The sequence below is a fragment of the Spea bombifrons genome, chromosome 6 (assembly GCF_027358695.1).
Source record: "Spea bombifrons isolate aSpeBom1 chromosome 6, aSpeBom1.2.pri, whole genome shotgun sequence".
In the NCBI taxonomy this organism is placed as follows: domain Eukaryota; kingdom Metazoa; phylum Chordata; class Amphibia; order Anura; family Pelobatidae; genus Spea; species Spea bombifrons.
Window position 1 is genome coordinate 2,899,337 of NC_071092.1, and position 26,134 is coordinate 2,925,470.

At 40.0% G+C, this 26,134-nt stretch overlaps 1 protein-coding gene across 13 annotated transcripts in view; it reads right to left on the minus strand.

The window, feature by feature from the left end:
* CADPS (calcium dependent secretion activator) overlaps positions 1–24,084 on the minus strand; it is a 144,555-nt gene extending 120,471 nt beyond the window's left edge. For 7 of the 13 annotated variants that reach the window (XM_053470217.1, XM_053470212.1, XM_053470211.1 and 4 more), the window contains exon 1: positions 23,508–24,084. In XM_053470217.1, the coding sequence (XP_053326192.1) occupies positions 23,508–23,840 (333 nt within the window). In that variant the 5' untranslated portion in view covers positions 23,841–24,084. The remainder of the gene's footprint in view (positions 1–23,507) is intronic. The other 6 variants (XM_053470218.1, XM_053470219.1, XM_053470216.1 and 3 more) reach the window with 1 other exon arrangement.
* Between the last annotated feature and the right edge of the window lie 2,050 nt (positions 24,085–26,134).

Below are 26,134 nucleotides of genomic sequence, written 5' to 3' on the forward strand. Positions count from 1 at the left end.
AACTGCAATTGTTCCTTAATATCAGAATACACATGCTCAAAATTTTCAGTTGGATTAAATATGATTTAAGTAAATTTTCTATATTTTTATTTTTTAATATAATTTTAATACTGTGAATGTATGTGATTTTTTTTAACAACTAAAGCTATTGGACAGACATGGAAAGTTCCCAAGTATAATGAGAACAACATAGAAGTAAAAGAAAAAAAAGATATAAAAAAAAAAATATTATATATTTTTACAATAAACCACTTTATGGTAAACTAGCTATTTTTTTAGATGCTTTATTTATATGAATCGAATAACATAAGTAAAGGAGCAGGAAAAATACACAGTACATGGTGAAAAATATAAAGCCATCAGGAAAAAGAATGTTTAATAAAAATATAAAAAAAATCCAAAGAAATGATTTAATATTGACTTAAATCTGAAAAATAATTTATTATATTTTAATATGGTTTGGGAGACAGAAGCCGCATTGTGGGTCCTGGATCTTGAAAATAGGACCCTCTGCACAACATTTTCACACTAGTGTTCTTTTAAAAGCCATTTTTTAAATTATATTTCACAATTATTTGACAGATGTGACCCTCGGTGATTTTCACTCTCTGCTGCCAAGCTGCTGAAAGTGTAATTGATTTGTTTCAGCTGTGATACATTTTAACTATTCACAGAAAGGAATTATTTACTTTTTGCGAGTTATTTGGCTACGAGGGCCCCCGCGTGAGAGCCACTCATTGGCGTGGAGGAAATGAAATGGCACTTCTCTCAATGAAATGATTTAGACATTGATGAATATGCCTCTGGTGAGACGCATTAGGCTGTAGATATCAGGACAGAACGAGATTGCCTTCCAAAGAAAATAACAAATCAGCTTGACTTGACAGAACTATATCACGCTTCACAATGTCTCTGACAACAGATCGGGGGCGAAAACGAGGATTGTGTGTCTATCTATCACAATCCTAAAAATGTGTTAAAATCCTATAACAGGCGTTTGAAAATTGGTCATAGCGTCGATGTAAAAATCTCAATTCCAGAAAATACTCCTTTTTATAATGTTGCTTCTGATTTGATTTCCAGGAAGTCTCTAGCATGCGATAACAATGGCTGCCTCCGTCCAAGGATTTCTTCCCCGTATGGATCTCTCATACTCTCTACCTGCACGCTGTGTGATCCAGCATGCAGGAAGTGACATCACATCCATTTCCTGCATGCTGGATCAGTCTGCATGGAGGGAGAGAGGCACAGGCAAGCTGTATGGTGGCTAAGATGGCACAGACAGGCTGTTTGATGGCTAAGATGGCACATACAAGCTGTTTGGGGTTAAAATTCCACAGAGAAGCTGCCTGAGGACAAAGTTGCTGGCAAAACTGGCAATGGTTGACATGTTGCTTGGCGAAGTCAGGGGGGCAGGGGCAATTGTGGACTCTAGCTATGCCCCTGGGCTAGATCTTCAATCTCGAGTGGAATAATCACCTTCTAAAAAAGACAGCAAGACGCCGACGACCTTTCTTCCCAATGTAGCGTAACAGAAAAGATCTTTATTTATAAGCCGTATAGAAAGAAACACAGGTTACCGAGGCCGGGATGTAACATTACTACATGACCTACTCAGGTCACCTGCTTGTTAATACGAGATCCTGACAGCAAATGACAAATTAGCTGTCGCTGCTTGTCAGAGTAAAGAGGAAGACTAATGGATTAAAACATATCCGGAGATATGCATATTAATGCATGTAGGTTTTATGAAAGACTAACAATGCACTTTCCGCCGTCTTTGAGATTTATAGTTGCGCATACAAAAAAACCCAAAAAAAACACACATATTACAGCAGATACAGATATGGAAGAACGTAACATACAGAGCAGGAGGGAGCAGAAATTAGAGTCATATTCTGCAATTAGCAGAAGTCGTTTCATTTTAGGCAGCTCCCCATCACGCTAATCACGGGGCTGCTCGATGTGAGAAGACACTATATTTATTCTGGTACATTTCAGGGAACTTTTAATCTGTGTAATCGCCTCAATGAAGATTTTCTCTTGTGACGAAAAGCAATTAGCGTTTCATTTGCAAGCGGTAGCGTTTCCCGGATCCTCATTCACTGTTAACGTAAACGGGGATGGCGTCTCCTCTATCCAACGGGGTCCATAGGTTGGAGCTGCTGATGGGAACGTCAGAAAGTATTTACAGTTTCCAAGCTTACTATTTTCATTCTAACCTTTCAACTGGACTTTACATAATGCGTAATCCTAGATTAGAGGGATTGTAACGTAGAACTGGAAGGCGCCGTCGTCGGCAGAGAATATGCTGGTCTAGCCGACAGCTATGTATGAACGTTCCCAAGGTTACCTGTTACATATAGTTACATATAGTTACAAAGTAACTTTGAGAAAAGACCTAAATCGATAACTCTCTTTATTACATTGATGCAGAATAAAGTAAATTATATCCCCCTACTAATGCCAACATTCCAGTGACTAGTAAACCGAGCCAAATAGCAATTATTATTTCATTTATATGATATTTAACAACGAGCAGTTAAAGCAATGTCTGCAATTCACGAAAAGGCAGTGAGAAGCCCCACGGAGCACAAACCAATATCATTTGACCTAGATATAGATAGATGTAGATATTAAGATCCTTCTGACTCTCAAAGGATCCTTACAAGGATGAAATCACTATTGACTAAATGATATGTAATAGATTGCAAGCTTTGTAGGTCACTTATTTAGAAGGAAAAGTAATTTTTTAATGGCCACAAAAATTTTGGAAAGCAGCTTGTACTATAGAATTTGCAAGCTGTTTTCTCAGGGGAACCAGCGCTGTCTGCTTACATACTGTGATTCGGTCACCGACCGACACTCACAGCCTGGCACCAAGTGACGAGATTTTTAACCAAGAAAGAGTGCAGGGGACCTTCATTAGATTCACAACACCATTTGTGAGCCAAAAGAAGCGATATTAGTATCTAGCAATACTAGAGAAGCTCTGACAGCAACAGCTTTTATTATTGTTATTATTTATTATTATTCCTATTATTATTGTTATTATTATTTAGATTATCAGTAAAAAAAATAATCACATTTATTTACAGGGTTATTCTATTATAAAAAATAAGGGTTAATATATTAATATTGGCTACATTTATCCAACCGAAACATTGTATCAGTTGAGATGCACCTCAGGTACTTTGTTAAGCAGCGCGCTATAGGCACTTCATCTTTTTTATTATTACTACTTTTAATGATTTAAAAAAATTAGGCTGTAGACCACACAGTCCCTTTTTACCAACGATGACTTAACATCCTAGTATGGAAAGCGTCTTTTGCCAATTGCATGGGCATTCACTCAATGGCTCAGTCCTGAGTCCTCAAAGAAAGCAGACGCTGCTTCAGAACTTTCCAGACCGGATTATTCACCAAACCTACCAGAAAGTACGCAACAAAAAGCCTTGGTTTGCTTTACCGATCCCTGGTAAAGGCACCTGGTTCTTGTTTGAGATGACAGAAAAGGGTTAATAGGGTGCATGGTTTAAGGCTTTATAGACTATTAATCCGGCTCTGTCGATAAACAATACCAGCTGCTTTCCACTTCTTACTGCAGGTTAGTCTTCAGATTAATAACAGACGCAGATAAAGTAACGTCAAGTATTTGGGAAGATAGCAACCTCATTAACGTGTTCGTATCTGAAATGAAAATCTTTGTTTCCAATGTTACGTTTAATGAGCAACAAGATTTTTTTCCTCTTTTCCCTGTTTCCTGATCATCAGCTCTTAAGATTTGTCGATGTTCCAAGCTGGTGACGGCGGGGAAGTAACTAACATCAACCGATCTGATTTGCTTTAAAAGCACGAAAAGTGAACAATAAAAAAAGAACCATTTGAACTCTTCGATTTCCTTTGTTATTCATTTTAGTGACGCTATAATACATTCCGAGCGCTAGGTGACAATACACACAACCCATGCGTCTTCTTTACCTCTAAAGCTTTGATTCTGTGAAATCCGCCTATTACCTAGAAAGCCATCTACTAACTCATCAGGTCACAAATAACGTGTAAGCTCTTCTAACGAGAACATGCAAAGCCCTCCACGACCGTAATCATTTTCACCAAGGTCACAGAAGGTTGAAGACGAAGATCATTTAGGAGACAGCCTGGCATGAGATGCGGGTGACGGATGACACCTTGCAGAAAGTAACGTGTGCCCATGAGATGTGGCTTATCAATGAGTAGATGAAACCTATGGAATGATGGGGCTCTTCAACGTGACTTGGTCCGTTTGGGGTTTATACACAAGAGTTGGGGTTTTAAGTTCACTGTTCATTATGAAAGGCCAGGTTTCTCCACCAAGAGTGAGTGAGCTGGCCCAGTATAATGTATAATTTGAGTTGGCTCTTCATGAGTCAAGGAGCTGAAACACAACTCTCCCACAAAGGTTTCGGTCAACTCTTTAGTGAATAAACCTCAAAGAGGTAACCACTAGCTACAACCATCATACGTCATACAATATCAACATACTTCCGAAATATTCACTCAAAGCATCAGAAAAAGTAGTCTGACCCTTCAAAGACAACCTCCCTTCAAGGAGCTACAACAGCTACATTGCAATAAAACATCTCAGGGCGGTTATGGAATAAATTGTTGAGGCCTCGTTCCCTTCCACTCAATCATAATGCTCCAGGTACATCGTAAGAAATCAGGGTTTCATTGCATGAGTTGCAGGAGTATTGATCTATGATGTCATAAAAATCCACAGCCACAATTATCGGCCTGCCTCGCCGTAGTCTTATTATTTTATGCCAGACGCAGAAACGGCAGAAAGATCTAACAGATTTTTGCAGTGTTGCAGTTGAGCGAAAAATCCATCTTTAGCACCTGCCCTGGGCATGCGGTTTTACGTTTTATTGGAGCCTGGACTGTGATGAATTGCTCTTGAAGAATACCGTGCCCTTTGGTCAACTCAAGGGGGGATAGCGAGCGGAAAAAAAAGCAACACAGCTTGATTTAGATAACAAAATATAGCTGCGTAGGGTAACATTGTATAATGTGGAATTCATAATCATCAACAGCAACAAAATGTCATCACACTACAATATTTTATATCAATACAAACAAAAAGAAGGTGATTTTAGGGTGAATTTACAGCGTCCGGGAGCCTAGTGTTTGCAGCGTGAAGGCAATACAATATTTTGCATGGAATGCTTGAGGGATGCTTGGAACGTTTGGACCAAATCTTGGCTCTTTAATTCCGAGCTAGTCAAGACGTGACGCGTGTCTATCCGATGCCCTCAGAACAAATGTCCCAACGGCGATTATACCCTGATGACCTGTTTGGTTGCAGATACCTAACAGGGTTCTGATACTAAAATATATTGATTTGGGTTTCTAAATAATTAAACATTACTTTGAAATGATTACTTTTGGATAAAAAAAAATAAAGCACGAGAGAACTTTATTATTCTAAATATATTGCAGTATTTGCAGAAGATGATAAGCATTTGATTAAAACCTTTCCAACCACGACAAGCTAGTATTACGCACATTGCTCAAGATCAACACAGCTGCAATATCTCAGAAGGTTACAAAGGAGCGGTTATCAATCTTCTGTCGTTGTTGGTCACCTTGACATCGTGGTGAATGTCTTCTCATTACCAAATATAAAATACAAGCCTGGTTTTATCACGTTGGGTTCCTGGGTTTTAGACAAACAATGCGAAGAAGAGTAGAAGCACAATGAAAAACAAATCTGCCCATCACAAATATGGATATCTCACTCGAAAACACATCAGGTTTGTCTGTACTCTATGGATCTTATGGTGGGTGGCCAGACACCAAGGTCAAGGTCAATGCTTAGACATCCCATATATGACTACCCGAGTCCTTGGGTAAAAGGCTACCTTCAAGAACAGAGACCCATCTCTGAGAGCATATTATCATCAATGTCGGGTACATGGACAGATTCTGACCATACAAGATAACATCCTTGATGCCAAGTAGACTTCTGCACATGGGTCAGAAATGACTGCGATTAACGACTGTTGATTAATCTTCAGACAACAAATTTGGTTTCTTTTTTGGTTCAGATGAAATTCGGGGGCTCACTATTTTACCTACTCTCACTTACACTCTCCCACACGCTCCCTCACACGCTCTCTCTAAACTTGGTCAACTTGTCCTAGGCTAGGACACTAGGCTGTCCCCGTGGTGTGTGCCGAACATACGCCCTGTTGAGGGAGTACAACACTAATAATAATACAACAGAGAAAGAGAAGTGTAGAGAGAAAATACGGATGTATTTGTTTTCTTGGGGCCGCTCCTCATTTTTGGGCATTCCTATGAATTGCTGAAATTGGCAAGCCAGATGCATAACATCCCATTTTTTTTTTTACTATGTAATATTTTACATTTTTCCTTTGCCACTGGTGACTGGTGAGCTTAGAATTTCTCTGTTTTCCCCGAACAAGAGTTTTAGAACCAGTCAAGGGCTGTTAGAGTTCTTTCTGAGAGTCTTTATGATGGGCCGTTTAAACTTTAAGATCCTGGTCATATAATTTAAAAGTCGCTAGATACAATTATGTTGGAATGAACTATTCCCAGCAGACTAACAAGGCTGCACTCATCACCGAGGCACACATAAAAAGCAAAATTTAAGTAAAAAGCCGCATAGATTTTATAGAGGCGACACGCAGTCCAATCAGATTATTACAAAACACACTCGCAGGTTTTGTTTCATTTTTTGTTTGTTTGTTTTTGTTTTATTTTGGGCGTAAAACATAAATATACAACATTCTAGGTTATTATTTACCGCAAACGAAAGCGGCGAAGAATCATGATTCAGTCATTTTCCGGTTGCTGAGAAACATAGCTTCGTGCGACCCGAGCCAGGATAAAAGTGCTGGCCGTTGCAGAGCTGGCTGCGGCTTGTCAGTTTCAGTTCTGCATGAGATCTGCAGTATCCTGTAAACCGCACAGGACGGAGAATCTTCCCGGACTCCCAAGGTCACTTAAACACATAACAAGGAGCACTCGCTAGTAACAACCACCGCTCGTATAGATCAATCGAACGGGAAGAACATAAAACATACCGTGTGTTACATTGTTACAGAATACATAAGGCTGAAAAAAATACAATCATTCTAAGATACCCTAAACTGCACTAATCCAGATAAAGGCAGAAAAACTGTTAAATGAGTCGCCAGAAGTCTATTTTTATTTAATTGACTAGTTATTAAGGTTAGAAATACAATTTCTGTCTCAAATCCTCCCCAACTGCCTTTACTGAAAGCATACTGTAGTATGCTTCTTGCACATGCTCAGTAGTACTCTCCTTGACGTCATGGATGCAGCAGCCGATCACACAGATAAATACATGTGATTGGCTGCTGCAAGTCTCATTGATTCCAATTGAAACTCAGCTTTCATGGCCTAGAATGGGAGTTCCACTGAGCATGTGCAAGAAGCATACTGCAGTATGCTCACTGCTTTGAGCAGAGGCAGTAGGGGCGGAGCAAATGAAGACAGAAGAAGTCTTAATAACTAGAGAATGCTGGCACCGATTTGCATGCAATAAAATGCTCAGAGAAATGCACTTCAATTGTATTTAACATAAAATAGGTATCACAGGCTTGGGTTTATGCATGGCAGATGTACTGCAACGTCTGCACGTTTGTAGAACCCAAGGATGAGCACACTACAGCCAATTTATCAACACAATTAATAAAGTCAACCAAAAAAAAATATAGTGTGTTTTAATTTTAATGTATATGCAGTCTGATTTAGAAAAAAAAATATTATATAATTATAATTACAATTATATTATATCATTATTATAAAATTATAATTACATTTATATTATTATTATATTATTTTCTCATTTTAAAATAAATCAATCTAGCAAACCTAAAGCTGTTTGAGATATCTGTTATTATTCCTAAAACGTTCTGACATTAGCGTTACTTAGTGGCGAATTAACCTATCATTTAACTGGCATTTGATCTTTACAGGACTCCATACCGATCAATGTAAATGAAATATATGTATTTTGTGATTCTGAAAAATGCGTACACCTCGCTATCCCGTAATCATGAATTATTCACGTTTCTAATAGGTATATTATTATCAAACAGCGGCAGGGCATCAAATAATCAAAAGCCACAGAACCGATCCTGAAAAACAGGTCTGGCTCAGCCTCAGACGCATACAAGGCTTACAGGTTTCGGAGCACCAAGAATATCTTTTAAATAACAAAAAAATGACAATTTGTTCTCCGTATAATTTACGATACACTATGAGAGGTGAGGAATGAGAAGATTATAGCTGGTTTCATTAAATAGCAAAAAAAAAAAAAAACAACTACTTATCTACACTTATCATTTAACAAGAGACTCTTAAGCAATTTACAAGATCAATAGCTGTTTTATATGCCCGTAAGAACTATTTACAAAGCTTAAGTCTAATGGAAGCAGATCCCCCAATAATTAATGGTCTCTCCAGTTTGGAAGATAATTAACCAAAGGCAAGAATGTCTATAGTCATGATAACTCGACCTCGCCGAAATCCAAGCCTTGAGGGATGGAGTCTTTATTTCGAAGCTGGTACTTTTTAGAAGGCCAATGTAACAAAAACAATTAAAGTCCCATAAGCTTTGGAGACATCCAAGGTCACATCTTTTTTATATCAGCCAAATAAAAGGTGTCAACTTTGACCAAAGGCGCCATCTTCTCCCGAACCGATGCGACTATCCCCAAGTGGTGGAGAGGGCTTCTCAACCACTTTCTTCTGGAATCACAGAAGTGATTTGTCCATACGATCCGTACGGGAAAAATCTATAAGAACAGTATTTCCAAGACATGTTCATTAAGTAAGCACTGCTGACAAATCTACTATAATGCGATTGAGTTAAAAGCTGCCTTTTTTTGCTCAAGTGGGCAGATTCTGGTAAACGTGACCACTTATAGTAATCACATTACTTTTTTTTTTAATTTAGATTGACCCAATCATCAAAGCAAAGATGTGCCGAGAATATTTGCTGAACAATGCCTAAGACGTCTTGTTTGGACCCAGAAGGCAACGTCTTAAAGGCCAATGGAAAAAGTACGAAGGGATACAGAATACGATATTATTCTTGTTCTTCGAGTGAGAATCTCATAGTGATGGCGTCCAAAGATTAAATAGACCGTTTCACCATTAAGTCGCTTTGTAGCAAATGAAAACCATTTTAGGAGCCCCCTAAATATTCAGGGCAAATACTTAAAAATTACATTTTAAGCCTTTTTTTTGGAGGTGTTTTTCCTGACACTGCTGGTTCAACCCTTATTATTTTCAATCGATAATGATCTTCAAAGTAATTCCATACTGGCCATAAATGAAAATGCGATCTTCGACGTTACCATGGATACAATACCCCATATTCGTATGCCATTTAAGGACAGGCGCATGAGTATAATATAAAACACCGGACGCAATTAATAATCCCTTTGATAGGCGCACTTTTTGTTCTAATTTGTAAAACACGTCTACAGACACTAATTATAAGAAATTATTAATGGCCGCTTGACTGATTCCCCAGGCGCTTTTTAGAATTGCGTCCATTCTGATCCAGAAATAGATCTGGCTGGCGAGCGACTTCTTGACCTTAAAGTCCAAAATGAATTACATCTCATTCATTGGTTTGAAGGTGATCTCATCATCATCATCACTTTTCGATTTCTCTTGAAATAAAGGTTGGCGTAACTGACGTAAGGAACGTTCACAAGGAGCAGATCAGTCGATTCGCCTCTTAATACTTCTAGGAAAAGCCGACACCTGCCGCTTGTTAAATTGTAGCGTTCTAGTAAACGAAGAATGCTTTTCTGCCGATGATAGACCAGACCGAGGTTCTGGGTCTAGGAAGTGAAGAGAAGCGCGTGGCTAAATGTAACATCAGAAAGTATATGTAAAAAAGGCCTAAAAATATCAAAGTCTTAAAAAAAAACCCATCCTTGGCTGCATTCTAGTTTTATTCTGCTTTCCACCGATGCCAAATGCTTCCCTGCCGCCTTGCGCACCAAATGCCCGAGGCATAGTTTTACTTTAAAGCCTTTGGGGTCCAACTTTAGCTTGCCTTTGTTTGTATTCTACTTCAGAGCTATACCAGCGGCAAAGAGACCTAAGTTTTTAGTATATTTAGTATTTTTAATATATTTTGTATTGTATAATGTAGTCAGGGGTTCGTATTCATAAGCATTCTGGAGCAATTTCATCAGTGGATTTAGGCCCTGATTGTACGGACGCCATGTTTTTTTTTGTTCTTGCCCATTGGAGTGATTGCTTCCTCCACCTTCTGGTCCTATGATGTAATGATGATGCTGTCGAATATATACTGCACACGTGTGGTGGCCATGATTTCATGAAAGGCATGAAAGAGAAATTGCTTGTGCTTGAAATCCATGATTTCAAGATTGAGGATTCAACTTGTGAAGCTCGTTGCGTTGATGTCTAGTGAAAGCGTACATGTGAAGGACGCATGCCTTGAATCCAAGCAAGTGGAACCCCTAGATGTATTTATAATCAGAGTCTACCTTTAAGGCAGTAGTCTGTTTTTGTATACTGGGCAAAGCTGGCTTTCTGGAAAATCTGAGAAAATACTGAAGATCGGGCAAAGAACGTGAAAGCAGACCATGAAACGCCAGTTCATGAAATATTAATCCGACCCTGCGGTCGTATGAGAGCGTTACAAGTTCCGGAATAGGGAGCTACTCAATAAATACAAAAGGACATCGCAACTACCAGTAATGATAATCAGCACCTGTAGTAAAACTAATAGGGGAATCATACGCATCATTGCCTGGCTAACAATAGAATGCAATTTAATCGCGCGCAGCGTCTCCGACGGTATGTTATAACGGCGTATTTGCTGAAATAGCCTCTAAACAAAGTATGGTGCCTCTTCTCATCTGCCTGGATCAGTCAATGGTGGTTTGTTCATTACGAACGTCAGATCCTTGCTGACCGCAAAGATCTCTGCAGAGGTCAAACTCAAGGTCAGGCTTCCTGCAAAAAGAAAAAAAAAGAATAAATCATCCTGCCTTGCGGAGCGGCTCTACGGAGATGTATGATTAATGATTTTCCTTGTACGCAACCGGTCATTATGTTGATTGGGATAAGATAAACAACGCTCCTCTGCAGCTCATATTAAGAATGGCGGAAGTCACCATCCTCTGGGATACTCTTGTTAGCTCCTTTCTTCTGTTCCACTACGTCAGGCTTTTATCTCTTCCATCAGTCTGCTTGTTCACAGTACAAAGCTTTTTGTTAGTCTCCCGTCACATTTATTAGATTTATCCAGTTGTTTTATTTCCCAAGTTGCCGGATCTTTGCCGCTCCAAAGTCCTGTCCCAGTCGCCATATTATATCTTAAGTCCTATCTTGTCCTTGGGTCAGTGTTTCTTTCCTGTGGTTACTTTCAGATAGTTGATGCCTCCTCGGGTTTTTCTCTCCTGTGCCTCTCTAATGTTGGATTCATAGAAAAAAATATCTTTAATGGTAAAAAATTTGATTTTCTACCCTATCCAAAAGAAATCATCCCATGGCCATGTTTCTGTGGCTACCTGCGTCACGATGATGACGTTTAGGTCATGTGATCACTTGATCGCGATGCATGCAGAAAAAAAGGAGACTGATAGTTTTTACAGACTTTCAAATGTATCTTTTACGGCAGAAAAAGGTGAAAATGTGAGGTTTCCATGGTAACCCCCTAGTGGAATATTTTCCAGCTCTCATCCAGCAATGCTTTAATGTGTTTACATATTTTATTCCATAGTTCTGATAGTTCTACGGATTACTTTATGTACCTCCTCATCATGTCTGATGTCACAGGGCCATCATCACAGTGATACAAATAAACGCCTGAAACCGTGGAGCGTAACTTGCAGACGCATTCAAAACTTTAATATGATGGGGTCCTTTTAAACGTCGGTACCCCCAGATATTGAAATGATCCAATTATCAAGTGAGCCAGGCAACTTGTACAGTTGTGAGATTGTTTGAGATCCAGGGCTGAGGCTTCTAATGGGTCTCCAGGGGAGTACAGAAACATGGGGAGCTTTGGCGGGCCAAGTTTCTTTTAGGTTTAGGACCTCCACAAGGAACAGGATTATGCAATATTACATACTATGAGTTTTCCTCATATGGTCTTCTATGAGTATCATGGACATTACAGTTTCTTAATGTTTTGACTCCGTTGTAAGACTTATTGAACTTCTTTGTTGAGGTCGAGATCATTAACGGTCAACCAAATCGAGCTGTGACCCTTTCTAAAAGATACATTTATTATTCCATGCCCAGTTTCTCACTTGCCATGGGGCCTTTTAGAATTTTGCTTCTAGAATCATCGGAACGTTTTTCTTTGAAGGGTGTGATTGGGAACTGGGGTCAAAGAGACATCTGAACAAACCCTTGTGATGGGACTATTTGTTTCTCCTCCATGACATAACTTGGTCTTTCTTCTTTCAAAAATATGAGATCATATACCATTGGGCCGCCCTTTGGTCAAGCCATAGAACTCTTGGGAAATGCTTGCAGGCAGCCCGCAGGTCTTTGATAGATAGTCGGCCCTTTGGGAAAACGCTATAGCTTCACTTATACAAGAACCTATGTGAACTGCTGATTAGATTTTCATTCTGCGGCTTGCCGCGTCCAGTCTGCTCACATACTGACGGTTCTCCAAACCACTTTCCTCTCTTGTCAGAAATAGAATTGATCATTATAGATTTCAGTTGGAGGAACGATCTGCCTGGAAAGTACCGGGAATTAATTTCTTTAGAGAACAAATTCAATAGCCGTAATAACTTTTTTTTTTTTTTTTTTTTTGCAAATGACTAATAATTTAACAAGACAAGAAGGAGAACTCTCCGAGCATCTGGTGAATATAGAAGGCATCAGAAATAATAATTATCATCAATTTCTGTGTCTGTTAATTTATTGGCCAACGTTCCAGACACTTCCTGCCCTCCAGCTCTGTGATTTTATTCCGGTTATTCTTTATATTTCTAAAATATCCATATTTGGTTAAAAGAGGAAACTATAGATTAAAAATGCCATTCAACAATATATTGTTTACTTAATACAACTGTGTTAGCATAATCTTTAATATATAATACACCCTCCGTAATTATTACAAATGCAATATTCAAAAATACATTAAACAACACAAAAAATATATATATATATTTTTTTATTATTTAATTTTTTTTTTATCATCAATGTATCAACTGTTCCAGAGAATTTTTTAAACATTTTCTTTAAAGTTCAAAAATCTATTGCAAAGCACTCCTCAGGACCTAATTAAAGAGTCTTTTATCAAGCGGAGAATTTAAATTTAAGGCTTTTGAAATATTAAGTATAATCCCGGCATATTGCAAACCTACCGTAGGCTTTGAAGCAGCGAGGTGTAATCTATAGCAAAATTAGATGGCTGCCTTAAGATTCTTTAGTTTTTAGGTATTTTTTATTTAACCAAATCAAAATGATGAAAATGATGGCCCTGCCGCTATCTGTCAACATCACACTAAAAACGTGACATTTAAAAAAACAACTCCATTTTAATTACAAATATATAAATATTAAATAAAACAGAACGAGAAAGTGCGAAAGTCTTTTTGAGATGAAACTGCTGAATTGGCCAAGAGGAATCGGCATGAGGTTAACACGCAGAAACAAATGATAAAAATAGCAGCGTTATCCACATCTGCATATTAAACAGCTTTTTTTTAGGTGGAAACGAGGCCGTCGGATAAATAAAAGAAAGCTCCAGTAATAAACGTTAAGGAAAGGGCACGGATATCTAGCGCCGGACGTCGAGAACATTTATTAAACGGTATGAAGAATAAAAGAATTGAAAACGTGCAAGGACGTTGCTGCTGGTAAGTGAAATATACGCAGTCACTTCCCAGAGGTTCCCTCGGCTCCTTCTATAATATCTCCAGAAAGATTTCGCTCTTGATATCATCGCACAGATTAGTTTTAAGTCTTTAGAATGTGGTGGACCGTGATTGTGTATAGGTCCGGACTGGCCATCTGGCGAATGCCTTGTGGGCTGATGGCCAAGGGCACCCGCACGTACATGATTTGACGTCCACTGGCCTTAAAGTGCCAGCACCCTTTAGTCATCCCCAGTCTGGCCCTGACTGTGAGGCTGCTTCAAGGCACTGGAAGTTCTAAGCGGTCCTCAACTTGTCCATTAAACATCTACACTACCCACCGACATACAGGGGACCTTCAATTATTTTGGGATACAACTTTTGGTTCATAGCTCTGACTAGTGATGTATACTGGCCGAGGCAAACCAAGCACAGGACTAAGGCAGAAGGTCCAGGAGATGGAAGTCCCCCTGCTAGAAAACCAGGACCTCTTGGGCGATCAAGGCCCCCGGTGTCCTGCAGCACAATAAGCCAGTTACAAGAGGGGGTCTTTGGTTTGCCCAAAAAGCCTCTCTACTCCATAGCCATCTTTAAAAGGCGCTGTGCGTCTTTAAGACACGGCACGCTGAGGTATGACCTCATATCTCGGCACTCTGTCTCTTAAAGGCACACAACACCTTTTACTGTAAATAGGCGGCTGGTGGTGCTGCTCTAGGTTGGCCTAGGGATGCCTGAAAGGTGAATATTCTCCTGGCTCTCGCTCAGTCCTATTCTCTAGATTTCCCGAGCAAATGAATCAAATCATCACGAGAGACGGTGAGGTGAGTCAGATCAGAGAAGCATTTCGAAATAAAATTGCTGAATGAAGACTTTGTCCGCCTCGCCAGCTTGGGAAACGTGTCATGCCCATGTCATGTTGCATTATTTACCAGAGAATTATTACACTTCCAAATCCTAAGAAGAGAACCCAAAATGCAAGCCCATCATACCATGATTGCGCCTCTCCTTCTAGTCCTGCTATTATCAATCAACAATCAAGAGCATTGTGAAAAAAAAATCTACGGTACTTAATATACAATATACTAAAATGAGATTTGCCCTAAAAATACTTTATTTGAATTACACTAAATACTTGCAATTTTGTAGTTGGAAATTAAATATATCAACCTACAAAATCCACGGGTTGGCAAATACTCTGCCTATTTTTTTTTATATATATGTATATTCTGCATACAGACCATGGTGCTTTACAGCTATTAACATACATTTATTATTAAAAAGGTAAATTAACACGTTTTTGTAAGTTACATTTTTGGAGTCAGTCAGTCACATAGCATTTCCAGACTCCTTTTCACTTTCTTTCGCTAGCAAATTATTCTTTTTTTCTCTCAATATGTTGGGAAAAATGAAATGTTATGTCGTAGCCTGAGCTGGATTTAAATGTCATGTGTATAGGTGAAGGGGCAGATTCTCGGGGTCACACAGTCTGGATCTGACCCCTTCCTATTCTCCCACCGCTGTGATCATATATAAGACTCCCAATGGCTGCTTTTGCTCCCAGTATGTTATGGTTGATATCCCTGCTTGAATGCAGGTGACAATGACAAGTCAAGGTTCCTACAAGAACTGATATTAGAGCCAACAGGGTGACACATTTGGCGAGCCGGAATCAAATCTTCGCTATGGGCTATTAAGGGGTTAATGTTTCAAGAGGATGATCTACAGAATCTTGGGATGGAGAACCACAAGAGCTCTTAATAAATACATTTACAGGATGGATGCGTACGGAAAATCTATTTGTAGCATCTGATGTTATCCAGTATTTTAGTTGCTTACTAGAAAAAATCTATGAAGTCCCACGGTTGTCTTGTTTGAGTTGCAATGACTTTATTCTGATATGTAATAGATGGAGAGAGAACGGTTCCAGAGATGGTTTGAAAGCCTCCCGGTGCGGAATCCGATAAGATTCCAAGGGCGAAAACCTAACCTGTGCCATCCATGCAGCCTTTGAGTAATTAAAGTGATTTTTGGATCATTTATCATAGGAACCTTAGTGTGAGAAGAGGTCCTCTGCCATCAGTACGTTGACTATGGGTTGTGTCTGAAGGTTCTAGTTCATAAATATGGTTTATTCACTATAACAACCAATGGAATGTTCACGGTGATCGCACCAATATTAAAAAAAAAAAATGATATCAATGAATGCAGTAACCATCACCAGTACCTGGATCCAGCCAGTAAATGGCGGGTAAGCCTAATGGTCCCTTGGTGAAGAATAACTTCTACTTTGGAAAATTGATCAATTTATGTAATTTTAAGGCAGAAAAATAGAGGCTAATGGAGCGAAATGTTCCATGTAGATGGAAGCTAATTTGTGTAATTTTGTTAAAATTACACAAGTGGAACGCCGTATCTCAAAATAAATCAAAAATTGCGACGCTAATTAAGAGGACTCATCGGGGTAATTTCCGCTCCCACTTCTTCAGGTCTGTAAATTGGATTCAGGAGAAGGAACCGGAATAAAAATCTCTCTGGCTGAGCCTCTCGGTTCCTTCAACTAATAGCCAAGACTGCAATTTCTTTAAGATTGTACTTCTGTTGGAGATTTGCTTCCAGAGAGAGAGGGTCACGCAAGGAAAATATTAAATGTCCCCTTCGTACATGATAGGAATGGCAGGTTATACAGAGTGATCTTCATACAGATACAAGCTAATGAAAGTGACTCACGAGCTCCATCTCCAAACACGCGCTCTCTTGCCAGAAAGCTTCTAATGGCGTCCCAGCTCAGATGCCGAGTGCTCTCTGCCTTCTGTTTCCAGGCCTGCTCTGCACAGTATGTTTCATCTATCGTCAGTCCTTCCTTCGCTTGAACAAAACATCCATTATTTTACCCGCTAGCCCTCCTGTATTTAAAAAGTCCTTAAAAAAACCCTCTGTTTTGCAATAAAACAGCCGACAGAACCAAATGATTCAAGTTTTCAAGACGTTTCTCTCATCGGTACTGGCTATACATTCCTTCACTTCGTCTTCCTGATGGATCCACCTGCGCCCATTAAAGAGCCAACTGGACACCTACAACAAGCTTTGAACTCTTGGGCTTTTTGATGGTCGAGTTGAGGACTATGCAGATTCTCTCTATGCTAATTCTATGACTTTATAATTACGAGTAAATGTGTATGGAGCGAAGCAAGCCAATGTATACCAGACCTGGGGTGTTCTACGTGTTCAGTGTGTTTTCTACATGTCCAATGCACCGGGGGAACATAAACACGCATGGGATAGGCATATGGCTCCTGAATCTAAGACGAGACCAACGACCGATTAAGGTTGGAGTCTTTACAGCAGGCAAAACGAGTAGACAAATGGGCCGAATGGGGCCGATCTGCCAACAGGGACTATGTTTCTGTGTTTTCAGATCATCTGGGTTGGCTGCAGTAGGTATGATAAGCTATGGTAAAAAACTGTTTTTGGGGTACCTGTGATGTCTGAAGAAGATTAGATCTTTAAAACAATTAACTTTTCCCTATACTGGAAAAAGTTACAGAACTGAAGGCTTTTTTGTATATTTCTTGGAAACAGTGAATGAACTCACAAATTATTAATCAAGGGACGTGCAATAGTCTTGTTTCTACTGATGCCAACTGATAACCAAACAAGACATTTATACACACAATAATATTTTTATTAACGTTATAATGAGACCAGTCACCAGAAAATACATAATTGAACGCTGAAGATTGTCACGCAATTCCAGTAAATAGAATTCTGTTCTATAAATCAGTGGAGCTTGATGTATCATACACAATTTAACGGGACATCGAAATCCCGAACCTATTAATATATTATTGCCTTGAGTTCCGGAGAGGATTGCAATATTATTTTTAAAGCAATGCCTTTCACGGATCTCTGGCTCCAAACAGACCCAAAATGGGATAACTAGACCACGGGGTAGATCAGTTAACATATTCAGACCAGCTGTTTAGTTGAACAGATTGATTTCATTTTTTTGGACCCAAAAATAAGTATTTATTCTTCTACCCAGTGGATTACAAACGAGCTATAATCAACTTCAACATCTCAGCCCACCGGACCAAGACAAGTGACCTTCTTCTGCAAGAAGAGCCGAGTTGGCTCTGCATGTATAGATAAGTCGTTGAGATGCCTTCAACGTCATACGAGAAATTTTAACTGAGCTCACAACATCTCACTTATAAATAGAAGAGCCAAAGTTAAATTCCAACTATTTGACCTTCAAAGCCCATCCCCAATTTCATTATTTGATATGTTTTTAGAGAAATTAAATGATTCAGACGATATTTTTTTTTTCTTAGGCTTCAATTGATCATTTAGTAAAATGCCACAAAGTTCCTCCACATGACCAAAGGTGATAAGACTTCCCATTATGCGTTGAGTCACCTGAAATCGTATATTGATGCGGATGCCCCGCGCTTCTAACTGACAGCGCTGACACAAGTGACAGCCGTGATGAAAGTTCGGGAACAGTTTGTCATTTAAAGTGATTTGTTCTAAGTGAAGGGGGAGTTAGGCGCGTCGATGTCATCTGTGAATGCATATTACAGAACGGAGCAGTCTTGTAGATAATGCTATGGAAAAGATAATTGGTGGATTCCATTCCTACAAATACAGGAACATTCTGAGTCATTTGACTTTATATCTGACATCTGTCGACATGGCTCAGATATCTTATTATATCATTATTATATAAGCATTATTTATTTTTATATATTTTTTTTTACAATGATGTTTTGTTTCACCAAAGGTTTTTTTTTAATTATAAATATGATTTGTTTTTAGGATACCACCAAATAAATGCTCAGAATATGTGTTTTTACATTAAATATATGTGTATATGTGCATTTAGCACTTCGAATCGTTTTGTGGTTATGTTCACTAGTTTGCGTGTAACTGAATAAATTGGTTGTGTTGGTTATGGACACTAAATGTTTTCACTTAGTGTTTAAATGTCGTTTTATATAATTAAGATGTTTCAATTCTCAACTGGAGTAAATGCTTTTCATGGTTTATTTCACAAAATGTTTTGTGAAAATGGCTGTTTATTTTGAGTTTTGTCTTATTTAATGGCAACACGCAGGTTTGGTTATAGGTCTAATGACATTGGGACTACGCTACCAAGAGACCGAAGGATATTGGGCACATGCCACCAATACAGCCAATTATATTGGGCAAATAATACCAAGAGATGCAATGACATTGGGCATATACCATCAACAGATCCAATGATATTAGTCATACACTACCAAGTGGTCCAATGATATTGGGCATACACAACCAAGAGAGACAATGATATTGGGCATACATCACCAAGAGATCCAATGATATTGGGCATACATCACCAAGAGATCCAATGATATTGGGCATATACCACCAAGAGAGACAATGATATTGGGCATATACCACCAAGAGAGACAATGATATTGGGCATATACCACCAAGAGAGACAATGATATTGGGCATATACCACCAAGACAGACAATGGTTTGGGGCATACACAACCAAGCAATCCAATAATATTAGGTATATACCACTAAGAGATCCAATGATATTGGGCATTTACCACCAACAGATGATATTAGTCATAAACTACCAAGTGATCCAATGATCTTGGGCATACACCATCAATTGATCCAATGACATTGGACATATACCACCAAGACAGCCAATGGTATTGGGCATAAACCACCAAGAGATCCAAGATATTGAGCATACATCAACAGAAGATCCAATAATATTGGGCATATACTACAAAGAGATCCAGTGATATTGGGCATGCACCATCAAGAGATCCAGGTTATATATACAACAGGAGAATTATCTTGTGAGGCCATTGACAGAGGCGCTTGTCAGGACGTCAGCGGCAGCCTGGTGAGCGGTTTGTAGGATAACAATTAACAGAAAAGACAAAGGGATCTCAATGTGTGTGGCTGGGGGGGGGGATAGGAGAGAAACTAGAAATATGAATGGGGATCAAGAATGATTCAGACACATTGTTTGTTTTGTCTTTGGTCCATTCGTATTATGTATTATGGTCATCCGGTTATTTTGCTCATTTGTCTCCTGTGGGTGTGCGCGGAGGCTCTGGCCTGTTGTGAAAGTTCGCTGAAGAGCGCTGAAGAGGAGAAAAGAATGCAGATTGTGAAGCAGAGAAGGGGAGAGAGAGATATCGAGACACAGAACCTGCTGTCAGAGAAGGTAGGGAGAGAATGAGACTGAGTGAGATAGAGAGAGACGGTGAGGTTTTGTTGGTGCTCCCTCCTCATTGTCGGACATTACAAATCTAATGGAAACATTTAGATACATAAAGGGATTTAACCAAGGACAGGAGGAAACTTTTTTTCCAAAGGAGGAGACAAGAGGTCATAATCTAATACTAGAGGCCTCACAAACGGAGCTGACCTCTGAAGCAGAACATTGATTTATAGCTCAGTTTGTGAAGAATTTCTGCAAAAGCAGTGGGTTCCAAGGCAGTGTGATAAGCAAGAAACATTACCAGGGAGTTGAGATAGAAACGTAGAAACTCCTGATGGGAGGCTGTTCCACGTATCTACCACCCTTTCAGTAAAGTAAAACTTCCTTCCATTCCATCAAAGCGTCTGACCCTCTAGTTTTAGATTCTGGCCTCTTGTTGTCCTCCTTTGAAATAATCTTCCCTCCCGGGCTTTGTGAAATCCCTTTAAGTATTTAAATGTTTCCATTAGACTCGTGCAACATCGGAAGATGCCAAAGAAGAAAGAGTTTTTGTTTGTTTTTTCCTCCGATTTGTCACAGAAGACAATGAAAAGCTTTACAGCCTAGTCGCCCCCCGATGCATTTCGCTTGCTGGAGAGAGGGGGGGTGAGTATTCCACATGGACGCAGTAGATCTTTACACGCCTCAGATGCCCCCATGATGATCATCTTTAAGAAACAGTCTCCTTGCCCCACTTAAACTTCGCACCGAGTGCATGCGCAACAAACAGCACTCTCTTTACGAAGCCAAGACAAACACTGCACACTTCTCTCTCAGGAGACAGGCAGAGCAAACTCTCCAGAGCCCGACCAGATACGGCATCTGCCAGGTGCTATTCCAGACTCAGGCCAATAATACAATGAAATAAGGCACACGCAAAAAAAAAAAAGGCTTTAACCCTTTAACTGCCAGGGGCGAGAGCAAACACGGTGTTGCTTCTGGCTCTGGAACAAAAAAAAAAAAAGGAGTCATTTTTAAACATAATGCGCACCTTTTCCTCTACGTACGGATCAGTGCGGTTTGTCATTGAGAAATTGATGAGTCTGCGACACTGGCCCGCTCGCATTTAACCCCTTATCTGCCCTATCCTCCCAAACAGCAGCCAAAATCTATCGCAATGCAACCAGATGGTTTTGTACCATCTAAAATACTTGTATGAATAAAATCCCACTTGGATTTCCAAGATATTAAGGAATAACTACCTTGAAAACAGGAGGACAAGCATTCTACCTGCACGGTGCATGCCATTTAACTGTGAATCAGTACTGAGTTCCACATGACAAAATATATAAACCACATTTTGTTAACAGAGGAATGCAAATAAAGCGTAGATTTTGTGAAATAAATCACTGATATTGTCTCTTAGTTTTCAGCGGTGCCGGTTATTGAAGGAAAATGAGCACAATAACCAGATGACCATAATAAATAATATAATTCATACACCATAAAAGATTATTTACACAGAAATGAAAGCAACAGTTTTTACGTGAATTTGTGACTATATGGAGTTCTAATGTTAATAAGCTATTCACAAAAAAAGAGCGTAATGGCATATAGCTGTCCCTGTTTATCCCTAAGCGTGAGACGCAAATAATGCAAATATCTCCATAATAAGGTCTTTAATCCAAACACGTTCGCTGTGTTTCATAAACAGTGCCCATGATTTCAAAAGCAATTAGCCGCACAAGTGGACATGATTGATCTGAATAGGACTTCTGCGCCCCCCCCCCTAAATCTGTGAGATGCGAGCCCCAAATCAGTAAAAAGAGAGAACTTTTTAAAAACATCAAAGAGATCTTTCGCATTTCCACTGACGCCATTCGATCAAAGGCGCTACCAGTATGAGTTGGTCTGCTCCCAGTACACAAACTTTGATGTTTTGAAATGCCATGCATCAGCCAACTTCCATTACAAGGCAAGTGCTTTCAGGGCGGCTTTTAATTTAGCAAAATACCCCCCCCCCCACATACACATACTTGATGATTTCATCCTTGCAATATCCCTTCCCATGTTATATTCTTCAATTAAGTAAATATACTGGCTCTGGATCCTGCCCTATCCTTTTCTATTATATAGCTGCACCAAATAAATATACTGATCAAACAGATCATAAAATCATCATAAAATGCAGCAATTCCACCAACAAAGAAGAGATACATTGAGTAAGAGATACATTGACTTCTTATTTTGTTACATTGTGTTCTAAGTGATTTCTCTCCTTGTCACCTGGGAGTCCGCCTATAGGTGGCGCTGTTGCATGGACCCAGTCCTGGTGACGCCTAGGATGTAGGAGATGAGTTATGGAAGGACTCAGATATTGTGATTCTATGGCTTCTGTTGATTTATATGATCAGAGAGATGCTGCATTTACAATCAATGTGCTTATCAGTCCCTCTATGGACTGGGGAGACTATTTCCAAGCAAGTAATGGGGTCCCATCCCTCAAATAAAGAGAGAGAGGGGGAGAGAAAGGGAGAGAGAGATCAATGGCTCTAAATATACCCTACCACCAGATTACATTCATTATGTAAGACAGATCCCCCCTCCCCATACAGGACATCTGGTCCTTTTTACTTAAGGTGACATGCTGTTGAATTTATTGATGATTTGATCACAAACCACATTGATCTTACACTAAGCTCAATGACAATCCTTAGTAGGTCTTCCTTTACCATGAATGATCACTGGTGTGCCTTTATATAACTGTGTTACATGGATTGGCTACACATGGTTCTGGGACCCAAATGGTTAAGTACAAATCAAGCTTACATTTTATTTGTAGGGGATTCATATATATATAGGGATCAAGGCGTTAATGGAGGTGGTGGTGGAGATAGGGGTTCTTCAACAACCCCAAGAGCTGGTATAGAGGACATCTGTGGAGACTCCAGTGAAGGACATAGCTGCTGAAGAACCTCTTGGACGCAGGTCACCTTTCTTTTATAAGTTACTCGGCTTAAGATCTAAGATGTGCAAGAGGTTATGCAGCAACTTTCATATCTATATGAGACAATGGTAGAGTGGATTTAAAGCCCTTAAAGGCACAGGAGAAGTACGAGGGCCTCCTTCTTTTTTTTCTCCTTGAAGGAATAATCCTCCCCATCCCCCATTCGTTGTAAAAAAAAATTAACCCAACAGAGACCTGATGGCAGGAAATAAATCAGAATACCCTGCATGAGGCTCCATTGAAGGATCCAGGGTAATGACTTGTGCTGAGGAGGCCTCTGATACCCTAGGCTGGCACACATGGCTGAGCACATATCACCTTCCTAGGCTGTGGAGGTGCAGGTGAAGCCCTGCGTGGAGTCCCACTCCCACCCCCTATTGTTCTCCTCTTACCTTCTGCTGCCTCCTCGCCATGTCGGTGGGCTGCTTGGCATTGAAAGGGTAGGCGATGCACCTCATTACAAACACATAGAGCTGAAGCTTCCTCTTCCTCTCCTCTTCTTCCTTCTGCAATCTCTCCAGCTCTTCCTTCTCCTTCTCGCTGACCACCGATGGGCTAGGGCTGGAGGGTCTCACACTGCTGCTCCGGCTACTGGGCTGGAGACCCCCGGAGCTCTCGCTGGTCCTACTGGGGGACAACCTAGTCCCCGTGGTCGGGGCCGGCACCTCCTTGCATTCTTCTTCCCCTTGGCCATCCGATTCCTCGCTGGAAGATGGGTCCAACATCTTGGGAAATCGAGGACCTCAACCAGAAGAGCAGCACAAATGGACCCCAAATGCCAGAAGAAGCTGGACGTGGGGTGGCCTGGGCTGGGCGCAGGTCCTCTCTCCAGCCGCAGCTCTCCCTGCAGATCCTGTTGAATGATACAGAGGATGAAATCAGCTCCAGCCGCCGGGGCGAAATAACGAAAGAGCTCAGCCTTCGATCAGATAGAACGCCCGACGTTGCGAGCGCTCCCTGCAATAGGCATCTTCCCCATAGGGGAGTGAACGCTTACGTGTCTATGAGCTTTAACCCTGTCCTGTCCGGCACGGGAGAACAGATAGTGGCGGTGGGGGCAGCTCCGAGTGGAAGATGCGCCGGTGCAATCTGCTAATGGGCAGCAGGGGGGGGGGGGGTCGGGGTAATTGCCTCCTTCCAGCTCCTTTGTCCTCGGGCCAATAAATCGTGCGGAGGCCGGAGCTGTCCGGGGTGCTGAAGGCGCTAACTGACTGCAGTCAGGGGGAGGATCTGTCTGCAGCCTCCACAGCCTCACATTCTGCCCCAACCCCGCGATCAGGGGGTAGAAATGGATAAAAGAAATGGATAATAATAATAATAATAATAATAATAATAATAACATAAACAAATAACTCATAATAATACTCTAATAATATAATAGTAGTAATAATAACATAATAATAAAATGAATAATAATAATACAAAAATAAAAAATAGCAGTAGTAGTAATGATAGCATCAATACACACAATTATATAATAATAATAATAATAATAATAATAATAATAATAATAATAATAATAATAACAATAAGTATAACTAACACCCTTCTGTATTTCCAAGGGTATACATTACCTCTTGCATGAAAGTGACTGGGAAACGCTTCATGCCATTAAACTGCTGTTATCGATGAAATAGCACCCATTAAGGGGTTAACCTTTTCAATGAATGGGGGAGGAGTGTTCCCTTTTGGGACTCAAAAGGGTTAACCTGCAGCTGTTATTGCACTGTGAATGCTGTTGTGTACAAGTAACTGGTAAAAGTTGCCTTTTCATATAAAATCGTGCTGTCAGTTTTGGGGGTGCATTTTTTTTGGGGGGGTTATAATGTTAAATTATATCACAATAACCACAAGTTGAAGCAATATATCATGAGATATTGGGTGAGTGGGTTAATCCTTATAGTATGAATTACAGAATTCCCCTGGGGTTGCCCCATGGGGAGGAAAATCACAGCTGTATACAAATACAACTCCTTATTGCATCATTGTGTAAGTGTGTACCTGTGACCTCACCCAAACTAATGATCAGACAGGCAGCATGACCCAATTATTGTTATTTTTATACAGTGATATTACCTGTATTCTTAGTCTTGCAGTATAAACGCCTTTAACCCTTTCCGTCACTAGCCCCATCTGTTTCCATTAGAAAACAAAGGGTTACATGTAAAAACATGGACTAGAGTAAACAATCCCATTTTAATGGGTAGAGGATCATGCTTTTGTGCTGTCTTGTGTGTGTGTTTTTCAGAAATCTGATGTAAGTGTAGCCTCCGGGGATTAAAGGTACCTCTGCTGTCAAAGTGTATATCCCACCAGATGGTAGGACGCAAAATGGATTTTCTGCCTGAAAAATCCTGAGTGCTCCCTTTATTATATCCAGACACAAATGACATTGTACCTGCCCTAGAAACTGACAATTTATAGTTTGCGGAGCTGGAGAGAGGGGAAGCTTGGGCACTGTCACTTTGACAAGGTCACAGAGTTTGGAACTAGGACTGGAAGCTCCGCACGCTGATAAATCACCCACCGACTAACTCAAATTATTCTTACAGCTCGAAAGGAAGAACATTTTGCCCATAATATCAATTATTTCAGCCGCAGGAGTAAATACTTATTATTATTTTTTGTTTGCAAACTAACATCGTATTTCAACATATTCAAATGTTTTTAACCCAAATCCCTCCTCAGTCTGACCTAATCAAATTAATACACAACAAAAACTAAAAGGGTTGACATGATATCTGATATTAAAAAAACAATGATTTGTTGGCAGGAGCAGCCAGTCTCTGGCATTACGTTTTTTCTGATGAAAACTGGAAATTCAACCATATTAAGATCAAGCAAAGGCTTGTTGAGTCCCAATGAAGCTTCCTCTCCTCTTCTACCTTCTGCAACCTCCCCAGCACCTCCTTCCCTTCTTACCACCGATGGACTAGGGATGAAGGTTCTCACACTTCTGCTCCAGCTAAAGGACTGGAGACCCCTGGAGCTCATACTGGCCCTTCTGGGGGATGAACTA